The following is a 12467-nucleotide window of genomic DNA, read 5'->3' on the forward strand; positions in this document are numbered from 1 at the left end:
AAAATACCTTTATCATTTTGACTTACTTCAATGCCAAGAAAATATCTCATTAAACCCAAATCAGTCATCTCAAATTCTTTCTTCATAGCTGATTTGAACATGCCAATTGAAAGATCACCAGTGAATATCAAGTCATCAACATATAAACAAACAATTATGATCTCACCTTGCTCATTCATCTTGGTATACAATGTAGGCTCACTGTTGCACCTATTGAATCCATTTTATAAAAGATAACTATCAATTCTGCTATACCATGCTCTTGGGGCTTGTTTGAGTCCATAAAGTGCCTTCTTGAGCTTGTAAACCTTGTTTTCATGACCCAAAATCTCATATCCGGGTCGCTGGTCCACATAGACTTCTTCTAAAATACCATTTAAGAAAGCTGATTTCACATCCATTTGATATACTACCCACTTGTTTTGAGTTGCTATGGCTAGTATTGTTCTCACGGTGTCTAAGCGGGCAACTGGTGCAAATGTCTCATTGTAGTCTACCCTGGGTTGTTGTGAATAACCTTTTGCCACCAACCTTGCCTTGTGTTTTTGCACATCTCCATTTGCATTCAATTTGGTTTTATAAACCCACTTCACTCCTATCACCTCTTTTCCTTGTGGAAGACTAACTAACTCCCATGTTTCATTCTTTTCAATTGCTTCAATTTCTTCATCCATTGCTTGCACCCATTTTTGTTCCTTAATAGCTTCTTCAAAATGAATTGGATCATCTACATGCAAGTATAAAGCAAAAAGAGAAGTCTAAACTGCATTATTTTCACCTTCATTTTGTTCATAAATCTCCCTTAAACTTCTGATTTTTTGTCTCCTCAAGCTTGCTAATGTAGGATTGGACATGTCACTTGAATTTGTTGAATGTGGGCTTGATGGTCCAGCACCAAGACTGCCAATTGAAGATGGTGTTAATTGCACATTTGATGGAGTATTTGCTTGAGTGTGTGGGGCTGTCCTTACACTTGATGGTGTCATTTGTTGTCCACTTTGTTGACCTTGAACAACTATAGGAGGAGTCACATTTGAACGAGTACTTGCTGATATAAAATCTTCATTTTCTTCTTGTGGTATGTTGGCTGCAATATTGATTGTTTTGTCCAAAGTTCCATCCCATGATTCATCTTCTACGAACTGCACATCTCTGCTAATTATAACCTTTTTGCTAATTGGATTGTATAACTTGTATGCCTTTGACTCATCACTATATCCCACAAATATACATTTTTCTCCTTTGTTGTCCAACTTTCTTCTCAACTCATTTGGCACATGTGCATATGCCACACATCCAAATACTCTCATATGAGAAACATTATGTTTTCTTCCACTCCATGCTTCTTCCAGAATCATATTGATAACACTTTTAGTAGGAGATCTATTAATTATATATGCTGCACATGCTACTGCTTCAGCCCAATACTCATTTGACAAATGTTTTGCCTTCAACATGCTTCTTGTCATTTCCATTATTGTTCTATTTTTCCTTTCAGTGACACCATTTTGTTGTGGGGTATACCTTGCAGTAAATTGTTTATGGATTCCATGGTCTTTGCAAAATCTTATGAAGTCATTTGAGATATATTCACCTCCTGTATCTGTTCTCAATGCTTTGATGTAGTGCCCACTTTGTTTCTCAACAAGATCCTTGAATTGACAGAAATAATGAAACACCTCATGCTTATGTTTTAGAAAGTAGACCCATATTTTTCTTGTGAAGTCATCAATGAATGTCAAGAAGTAGTAGTTGCCACCAATGGAAGGTGTTTGCATTGGTCCACACAAATCTGAATAAATAATCTCTAATGGTTTGTTTGCACGAATTGACTTTCCAGCTGGAAATGATTCTCTATGTTGTTTACCCAAAATTCATCCTTCACATATTCTATTTGGTTTTTCTATTAGTGGCAACCCCATCACAATTTTCTTCTTGTGCAATAAGTTTAAGTTTCCAAAGTTTAGATGCCCAAATCTTAGGTGCCATAACCAATTTTCATCTTTAATTTCAGCTTGATAAACTACTTGGGGGACTGCTGCAACTTTTCCTTCATGAACTTGTGGATTCATTGTGTTATGTTCTTGAGAAAACTCTACTTTCAAATCTGGTTTTATCCTTAGGGGAAACATTCTATTGCTTGTCATTTGGACTTTTGCTATGAGCTGATTGCTTGGAAATTTGTCTAAAATTGTGCATTCTTTGTTCTTGAAATAGACTCTATACCCTTTTTGAATGAGCTGCCCTATACTCATTAAGTTATGTTTCAGTCCAGGAACAAAATAAACATCTGAAATATACTTTTTCTCCCCCATTTTGGTTAGAATGTTGACACTACCTTTACCCATAACTGAAACTTTATTGTCATTTCCCAATGTTACATCTGATTTTACACTCTCATCCAAACTAGAAAACATTTCCAAATTTTCAGTCATATGATTGCTACAACTTGAGTCTAAAAATCATATATCTTTCTCACTTTCTTGTGCAACATTACAAGCTATGAACATGCTGTCTTGAGTTTGATTTTCCTTGGTAAAATTTGCACTTTGTTGTCTAGAATCATATTGCTTCTTTCTACATTCATTTATGTAATGCCCAAATTTCTTGCAATAATGACATTGGACTAAGGATTTGTCATACCTTTGGCTTTGGGGCTGATTTTGAGTTGATGTTTGATAGTTGCCTCTTCCACTTGAACTTGATGGGCTACTACCTCTTCCACTTGAGTTTGAATGGCTGCCTCTTCCACCTTTATATGAATTTCTTCCTCTACCTCTGAAATTTGTTCTTCCCCTGCCTCTACCATGGCTGATTGAAACTTGTGTCTTGAATGCATGCTCCAAATTTGAATTTGTTGACCTGCTTAGTCTATGTTCATGAGAAATGAGTGAAGCATGAAGCTCATCCACTAAAAATTGTGAGAGATTCTTTGTCTCTTCTATGGTCACCACAATAGATTCAAATCTTGTAGGCAAACTTCTCAAAACCTTTTCAACCACTCTTCTTTCTTCAAGGTTTTCACCATGAGATCTGATTTGGTTTACCAATCCAATGATTTGAGTGAAAAATGAGTCTATTGTATTTGATTCTTTCATGTAGATGGTCTCAGAATCCCTTCTTAACATTTGCAACTTAGCTATTTTTACCTTTTCCATTCCTTGATAGGTTGTTTGAAGAATGTCCCATGCTTGTTTGGACTTTGTTGCTGCTTGAATCCTTGAAAAAATGTTTTCATTCACTCCTTGAAAGATGAGGAAGAGGGCTTTTGAGTCTGTCTTTTTATTTTCCTTCAATAAGTCTTTCTCTACTTGAGTTAATACATTATATGTTGTTGCATCTACTGGTTCTTGGTAGCCATTTTCAACAAACTCCCATAAATCTTGTGCACAAAATAATGTCTTCATTGTGAGTGCCCAATAATCATAATGTTTTCCATTAAACTGTGGGATCTGTGGATTTGTCAAGCTTGTGCTTGGAGCTGCCATTATAGACTGTGAAAAACCCTTCTATCTCTTTGAAAAAATTCCTCAGTCACTTCACCCAATAACCTTTAACCTTCAGCTCTAATACCACTGATGGACTGAGAGGCAGAGGAAAAGAAACATAAAAGAAAACTAAAAGCAGAAATTCTTAATAACAGAGATAATATTAGAGACAACCAGAGAAATATCTTTTCATTTTAATATACTTCAAAATCATACATTATCTTGCTTAATACATTGAGCTGTTGTTCCTTTTCATGCTTAGATATATACTCAAAACAGAGTCCCCTGTTGTTACATATAGCTATCAAACTTTTTCCATATTTTTCTTGTTCTGTTCACACTAAAACTGCCCCTGTTCTAGTTACTGTATTTTTGCTATATATCTTCTACAAACTTCTACAAATTAACTTTTTTGTATTAAAATAATACAGCTTCTAGACTCTTCTACAAATTCTAGAAGAAGAAGAAAACTAAACAGTAAATTATATTTAGTTCAAGTCCATTTACTACTGTCTTGTATGTACATAAAATGGATTGCAATCAATATTTTTAATTCAAAAAACTGTCATGTTTGGAGTAAGAAGGAAGGCACAAGCATGGTAAAATTGAATAGATGGGATGGATAGTAGTCTACGGAGGAGTAGGTGGGCAGTTGAAGATTAATTTCAACATAAAAAACAGATTTTGAAGGAAGAGTTTTTCAGTTGGATGGTGATCTTAATGAAGCAAGAATTATTGGAAGAAAAGAATGAATTGGATTAAAGTAAGGTAAGAGAATACAATGGCAAGACTGAAGAATTGAAGGCAAAATTGTCTGAAGGTGGATGCTTGTGGGAATCTTCTAAGACAGAGTTGGAAGCCACTGTTGCAGGGCTGCAAAATGAGCTCAATGAAACAAGAGTGCTTAGCTTGAAACATGAAGAAGCATGCATTCAAGTAAGGAATGAAAAAGTAAAATTGGAAGAGTTGAAAGAGTTGAATAATAGGAATGAGGAATTACGTGCAAAAATGACTGAAAATGGTTGCCTTTGGAATACTTGTAAGGCGAATTTAGAAGGTACAATAGTAAAGCTGCATAAAAAACTTAATGAAACAAAGATTCTGGTCCACAATAATCAAGCATTATACAATGAAATAAGCAGAGAAAAAGCTGAGTTGGAAGATGATTTTAATCAATTTATTAATGATACTAAACTATCAAAGGAAAAATTGGCTGAAGATAGGCACACGTGGGATAATTGTAAGGGAGAATTTGAAGTTGCAATTGAAAAACTGCAAAATGATCTAAATGAAGCGAGAATGCCAAGCCAGAAGTATGAAGTTTTGTGGTCTCAATCAGGAGAAGAAAAAAATGAGTTGGAAAAGACTGTTTTAGGGCTACAAAATGAACTCGATGAAACAAAGATTTTGAGAGTAAAAGACCAGGAGCTGTGTAATGTGCTAAGAGAAGAAAACAATCGTTTAGGAAATAAGTTGAAACAATGCAATGACAGGATTGGTAAATTAAATACAAAAATTAAAGAAGAGGAGCTATTGTGGTTTCGTAATAAGGAGGATTTGGAAAGCAGACTTGCAGATGTGGAGTATGAGAAAGAGACATTGATCCAGGAATATAGAGCTCTGTGGGCCCATTTAAGAGATGAAAAATATGAATCGGAAGACAAAGTGAGAGAATACAACGATAAGGATAAGGAATTGCATGCACAGATGAGAGAAGATTGCCGCTTTTGGGAAGCTTGTAAGGCGAAATTTGAAGACTCTGTTGCAGGGTTACAAATTAATTTTAATCAATCCATTAATGAAAGTAAACAATCAAAGGAAAAATTAGCTGCTTGTAAGGGAGAATTTGAAGTTACAATTGCAAAACTGCAAAATGAGTATAATGAAGCGAGCATGTTAAGCCATAAGCGTGAGGATTTGTGCTCTCAATCAGAACATAAAAAGTATGAGCTGGAAAAGGTTTTTATACGGCTACAAAATGAGCTTGATGGAACAAATATTTTGAGAGAAAAAGACCAAGAATTGCATAATGTGCTAAAAGAAGAGAATAATTAGTTAAAAAATAACTTGAAAGAATGCAATGATAGGATTCGGGAATTAAATATAAAAATTGAAGAAGACGAGCGGTTGTGGATTACTAATACGGCTGATTTAGAAAACAAAGTTGTAGGTCTGCAGTCTGAGAAAGGGATATTGAGCAGGGAATATAAACTTCTGTGGGTCCATTTAAAAGATGAAAAAGATGACTTGGAAAACAAATTGAGAGAATGTAACGATAGGAATAAGGAATTGCATGCGCAGATGAGAGAAGATTGCCGCTTGTGGGAAGCTTGTAAGGAAAATTTTGAAGATTCTGTTGTAGGGCTGCAAAATAAGCTTGATTTGATGACTAATGAATGAAGAATTTTGAGCCAGGAATATGTAGATTTGTGCATTGAATGTGAGTTTTTGAAGGCACAGCTGGGAGATTATAATGATATACTAATCTCTATGGAAGATGAAACATGGAGCCTAATGTCTTTCTCAGAGTGCAATGCAAAGACAGTAGAAAACTTGCAAACTGAAGTGCAATTGACCACCCATTCACAAACACATTTGAGCAAGAAAAATGAAGAACTGACTACAGAAAATGAATCTCTGAAATTGAAATTGGAAGAACTAACTACTGAAAATGAATCTACGTCTGCAAGCAGGGAGGAGGCTTGGATTCAAGAAAATGTTTTATTGAAACAACAAGTCCATGAGCTTCAAAATGGGTTTCCACTGATGAAAGATTATGAAGGGGTTTCCACTGATGATATTCTCGACTCAGTAACACGGGAGAGGCAATTACTCACATCTCTATCAGAAACCACTGATAAACTGGTGGAAGATCCCGTTATAGAGATTAGAACAGTGAAACAGGAAGCCTTTCAACTTGATCAAGAAAACCAACAATTATAAAAGGACATATTGAGTAAAAATTCATTACTTCACACAAAAGATGGCAAAATTAGAGAATTGAATGCAAAAATGACTGATCTTAAGAATGCGATTGAAGTGTTGGAAGAGATTGGAAGAAAAAATACCAATATACTGAAAGAAAATGGAGGTGTAAGGGAAGAGCAAGTGAAGAGAAAGGAAAGTGAGGAGAAAAGGAAGGAGGTATGAAAGAAATATATTTCAAAAGACACACAGAAAATAGAGTTGAAAAAGAAGCCTGCAGATTGTTTCGAAGAAAACAAAATATGTTCATAGCTGAACAGATTAGTCAGAATTCTCAGAACTGAAGGATATATCAATATTGAAAAACTTAGCAATTACAATAACCATGTCATGGTTTTATATAGAGTGCTGATGATCTACAACAATGTGAATAAAACAAAAAACAATCCTTAAAACAAATAAAACAAACTAAAACAAGAGAACTGAATGCTTGCCTTACTGCGTAGTCAGCAGTTTTAAAAAGCATAAAACTAAAACTAAAACTATGTTCATGCTTGCAGTTTCAAAACTGTTGTTACTGTTTTATTAAAAAAACAAAAAAACAAATCTGTTTTATGGAGATCTTCAGCGCAGCCTTCAATCTCAATCTCCATGATATCGTTACATCATTCAATCTTATCTTCAATCTCCTCCTGAATGATCAATGGAGGTGAGTCTCAACTTATTCCGGAAAGTAGTAAAGGTGGCTATGGGAAGAGCTTTGGTAAATATATCAGCAACTTGTTCAGATGAAGGACAGAACTGCAACTCCACTTATCCATCTTGAACCAAGTCACGAATGTAGTGATGTCAGATCTCGATGTGTTTCGTTCTAGCATGAAACACAAGATTCTTTGTCATGGCAATAGTGCTACTATTATCACAATACATGGTGGTTGGATACTCAGGAACAAAATATAGATCTGTCAATATCCTTCTTATCCATATTGTTTGAGAACTTGCCAATGAAGCTGCCATGTATTCTACTTCTGCTGAATAAAGAGCTATTGTTGTCGGTTTCTTACTACTCCAGGATACAACTCCAGAGCCAAATGAAAAAACATAACCAGATGTAGATTTCCTATCATCCATTGAACCGACCCAAACTGAATCTATGTAACCAACTAGTTCAAACTTGTTAGTGGGAGAATATTGAATGCCAAAATTATGTGTACCACTCACATACCTCAAAATTCTTTTAGTATCCCGCCAATGTGACTCATGTGGATCCTGCATGAACCAAGAGATAAGGCTTACAACATACATAATATCAGGCCTACTAGTTGTAAGGTACATAAGGCTACCAACCAAACTCCTATACTGAGTTGCATCAACCTTGGGACTACCATCTTCCTTGGTTAGTTTTTCACCAAGGGCTACGGGGGTTGCAAATGCTTTGCATGCCACCATGTTAAACTTCTTCAATAAATCAGCTATATACTTGGATTGAGAAATAAATATACCTTCTAATGTTTGTTGTACTTCCACACTAGGAAAATAGTGCATAAGTCCTAGATCTGACATTTCAAACTCTTGTTTCATTTCTGCTTGAAACTTTTCCATGAGAGCTTTGCTATTTCTAGTATAAATCAAATCATCAACATAGAGGCAAACTATGAGAATATCATTGCCAATGTGTTGGACATACAAGGTGGGCTCTGAGTGGCTTCTATTGAATCCTTTTTTTCATGAAATAACTGTCAATTCTAGCATACCAGGCATGAGGAACTTGCTTCAACCCATAAAGGGCTTTCTTCAACTTGTAGACTAAGTGTTCTTTTGCTGGAACTTCATAACCCATAGGTTGTTCTACATAAACTTCCTCATCTATGTAACCATTAAGGAATGCTGATTTCACATCAATCTGAAATATTGGCCACTTGTATTGTGTTACAATAGCCAATATAATCTTGACTGTGTCAAGTCGAGCCATAGGAGCAAAATTTTTTGCATAATCCACTCCAGGAGTTTGTGCAAATCCTTTGGCAACTAGTCTTGCCTTATGGTGTTCTACTGAACCATCTGCATGATATTTGACTTTGTAAATCCATTTCACACCAATCACCTGCTTACCTTTGGGAAGTGGAACTAATTCCCAAGTATTATTCTTATGAATGGAATTCATTTCATCATTCATAGAATTAACCCATATGGGTTCTTTCACTGCTTCTTCATACACAGAGGGTTCAACTTTAATTATAGTAAACAAAGAAAAATTAAAAACTAGATTGATATTGGTAATCCTCTGATAAATATCAACCAAACTTCATACCTTTCGTGGAATGGATGCTGGAGGTGATGGTGGAGGTGAATCTTCACCTGAGTTTGAGCTACTTGAAGAGCTAGGTGAGCTTGGAGGACTGGAACTAGAGCTATAACTTCCACTTGAGCTTATGTGAATGTTTAAGATTATTGTGAATCATCTTAGGACTCAAGGTGAAACTATATCAGATCAAAAAATAGTAGAAATTTTTTTGAGGTCTCTTCCTCCTAAATTTGATCCAGTAGTAATTGCTATTGAAGAAAGTAAAGATCTAACTACTTTCAAAGTTGCAGAATTAATTGGTTCTTTGCAGTCTCATGAAGAGCACATACAACATTCTATGGAAAGTTTTGTTCAAGCTTTCCAGTCTTCTATAAATATTGAGGAAAAATCCAAATCTCCTCCCTCTCATACTGTTAAATTTCAAGGTGAATCTTCTGGTAATAACAAAGTAAGAGGTAGAAGTTCTGATGATAGAAGGAGTATACAGTGCAGATATTGTGAAAGATATGGGTACTATGAATCTAAGCGCATGAAGAATAAATCTAACTTTAATAAGTCAAGAGCTAGTTATGCAGAAGAGTCTTCTCATGCAAAGAATTCTAAATTCTTTGCATGCAATTTGGCAAAAGAACCCCAAGAGGATGTCTGGTTCTTGGACAGTGGTTGTTGAAATCACATGACAGGTAAATCTGTTTTCTTTGTCAAATTAGATGATTCAATGAGGAGTAAAGTTAAATTTGGAGATGATAAGGAGGTTGATGTAATGGGAAAAGGTACCCTTGTAGTCAAGACTAAGCAAGGAGACACTACAAATATCCATAATACTTTCTTTGTGCTAGAATTACAACATAGTCTTTTGAGTATCGGACAACTTATAGAAAAGAACTATAAAGTTGTATTTGATGATAGCTGCTGCAAATTTTTTGATAAATCTAATAATCATCATCTTGTAGCAAAGACTTATATGATAGAGAATACATTGTTTCCTCTCAAATTGGTTTCTTGTAAGTTGCATGCACTAAAATCAACCATAGATGATTCGAGGTTATGGCATCAATGATATGGTCATTTGAATTTTCAAGGGCTAACTTTGTTGAATAAGAAAAATATGGTGCGAGGTCTTCCTCCAATCAAGGCAAAAGAAGAAGTTTGTTCAGGGTGTGCACTTGGCAAGTATCACCGAGACAGTTTTCCAGTGGGGAAATCATGGAGAGCCAAATCTCTTCTAGAGCTTGTGCATGCTGACATCTGTGGTGATATGCAAGAGCCATGATTGGGTAAGAATCTTTATTTTTTGACATTCATTGATGATTACTCTCGCCACACTTGGGTTTATTTTTTGAAGCAAAAATCTGAAGCCTTTGCATGCTTCAAGAATTTTAAAGCACTAGCTGAAAAACAAAGCAGGTATGTTGTCAAGATACTCAGAATAGATAGAGGGGGAGAGTTTACTTCTAATGATTTTGCTGATTTTTGTGCTAAGAATGGCATCCAGAGATAACTTACTTCCGCATATACACCTCAACAAAATGGTATTGCTAAAAGAAAGAACCGTACCATTATGGAAATGGCACGAAGCATGTTGCAGACAAAAAATATTCCAAAGATTTTTTGGGGAGAAGCAGCTGCCACTACAATATATATTCTCAACCGTAGTACCACAAAAGCAGTTCAAAATCTGACTCCAAAGCAAGCCTAGAGTGGTCACAAGCCTTCAATGGCTCATCTTTGCATCTTTGGATGCCTGACATATGTGCATATTCCAAATCAAAAGCAGAAGAAGTTGGATGCCAAATCCCAACTTTGTATCTTTGTGGGCTACTCTACTGCAACTAAAGGCTACAGATTGTATAATCTCGAGACAAAGAAATGGATAGTTAGCTGGGATTTGATTTTTGATGAAGAGGGAGTATGGCAATGTAAAGATGATGTGCAGAAAAATCCATCAATAATCTTAAACATGGAAGATAGTAATGTTCCTCCTCCTCTCCCCACAAGATCAAGTGGAAATTCTAGCTCTAGTTTCAAAATTGTTGTTACTGTTTTATTAAAAAAACAAAAAAGCTAATCTATTTTATGGAGATCTCCAGTGCAACCTTCAATCTCAATCTCCATGATACCGTTACATCATTCAATCTTATCTTCAAGGTAGTGGGAGGGTTTCTTGGTAATTTGGTGTCTAATGTAGATAGATGCTTATCTACTGCCACAAAGAGTATCATTCTTTCTTTTGATATACTTCTTTCTGGATGTCCTTATGGTTGGTTTGGTGGGATAGTATAAATAACCACCCTTTCCCCAAGTTCTGTGAGAAATGTATTACTCTAGAAGGGCAATGTCTCTAATTATTCAATTCATCCGTACGTTTTTTGAATTCCGGTTGATGTATACTTGAACAATTCCTTCACTGCAATAAATTGCACTATAAAATTCATTTTAGAATTCATTTATGAGATATCGTATTTATAATTGATGTATGATTTTTGAATTCTAATTGATGTATACTCAAAATTTGATCTCAAGATTTGTATGCTTAAACTTCAAAATGTGTTCAAACTAACATAATTACAATCATCAATGATGAGATAACTTAATTAAGAAAACATTTAAATTTTATCGTAAGGTGTTGCATAATAAGACAACCTCTAATCCATTATTATTATATCAATAACCTTGACAATCTAGTCTAAGAGCTATGCTACCCTTCCTCATTCAACATATGCATTATCTAAGCATGTTTTGTAATTGTTTTATATATCTTATATTTTTTTAATAATTAATAAAATCAAAATCTAGAAGTTTAATCAATCATCAGCTTATAATGTCCCAAGGAGCCTTCAAAACCAATAGTATATTATAAACATTGAGATCAAATTTTGATCAAATTCTGCACATAGTTTTTTTGTTGTTGATAAAAGTGGATAACACCACTGAACTATATTAATTTTTAAATGTTTTTTAACAATGTCTGGTTCAAAGAGCACTAAAGGGAAAGAACCAGTAAGAAAACCCTTCAGTATTGCTCAAGTAACACAAGCCTATCTACCCAATACCAAATGCCCAATGGCATAGTACATCCAAAAAACCCATCCCAATTACATAAGCCACATTAGATATAAATAAGCTGCCAAGGGAAGCATATGGAAGGAAAATTAAATTATGATCTCAGGAAGATGTATAGCCATTGCTGCCAAAAACTCCAATCTGAACCACCCCTATCTATGAAACACAATTCTCCAAACCACTAGTTAGAATGATACCACATAGCAGAAAGGAAACCATAATAAGAGACCCTGTCAAAATAAACATTGTGATCAAGCATAACATAACACAAATTAGGAGAAGGAGAGGATGCTGAAGACCTCGAGGAGCCAAAATAAAACCAAACCATTAAAATGTCCACAGAAGCAGCCAAGAAAAAAGCAACAAGAGGAGGAGCCATCTCAGATACCAATTAATCTTTAGATTCCAAGATCTCAAGGACAACCACCAACCACCAAACTAAACCAAAAACTTTCAGATAAAACAAATCATCTTATCAGGTAATAAACAATGGCATAGAAGAAAGAGAGATAAGAAGACCAATCATAGAGCCTCCATATATATCGTTCCCACAAAGGAAGCATTATGAAATACCAATTACATATGCGAAATCTCCTCGAATGTGCAAAGCTCATCCCTGAAATATGATGACTAAAGATCAATCCTTATAATCATATGGAGAAACAGACCACCAGGCTAGCAACATG

General features: G+C 35.2%; 1 protein-coding gene across 1 annotated transcript; it reads left to right on the forward strand.

Moving 5' to 3' along the window:
• Positions 1-4101: 4101 nt before the first annotated feature.
• LOC131042602 (uncharacterized) lies at positions 4102-6431 on the forward strand. Its single transcript, XM_057975912.1, has 4 exons — positions 4102-4132; positions 4309-5431; positions 5576-5846; positions 5943-6431. Exons 1-4 carry the CDS (start codon positions 4102-4104, stop codon positions 6429-6431), a joined length of 1914 nt encoding a protein of 637 aa, XP_057831895.1.
• Positions 6432-12467: the final 6036 nt, after the last annotated feature.

The sequence above is a fragment of the Cryptomeria japonica genome, chromosome 9 (assembly GCF_030272615.1).
Source record: "Cryptomeria japonica chromosome 9, Sugi_1.0, whole genome shotgun sequence".
Lineage (NCBI taxonomy): Eukaryota > Viridiplantae > Streptophyta > Pinopsida > Cupressales > Cupressaceae > Cryptomeria > Cryptomeria japonica.

What these genes read in the sequence shown, in the direction of transcription:
- LOC131042602 (XM_057975912.1), top strand. Translation starts at nt 4,102, where the DNA reads ATGGGATGGATAGTAGTCTACGGAGGAGTAG. An exon ending in TCTCAATCAGAACATAAAAA is followed by an intron (nt 5,432 to 5,575) that starts GTATGAGCTGGA and finishes ATGCAATGATAG; the next exon opens with GATTCGGGAATTAAATATAA. An exon ending in AAAATTTTGAAGATTCTGTT is followed by an intron (nt 5,847 to 5,942) that starts GTAGGGCTGCAA and finishes GAGTTTTTGAAG; the next exon opens with GCACAGCTGGGAGATTATAA.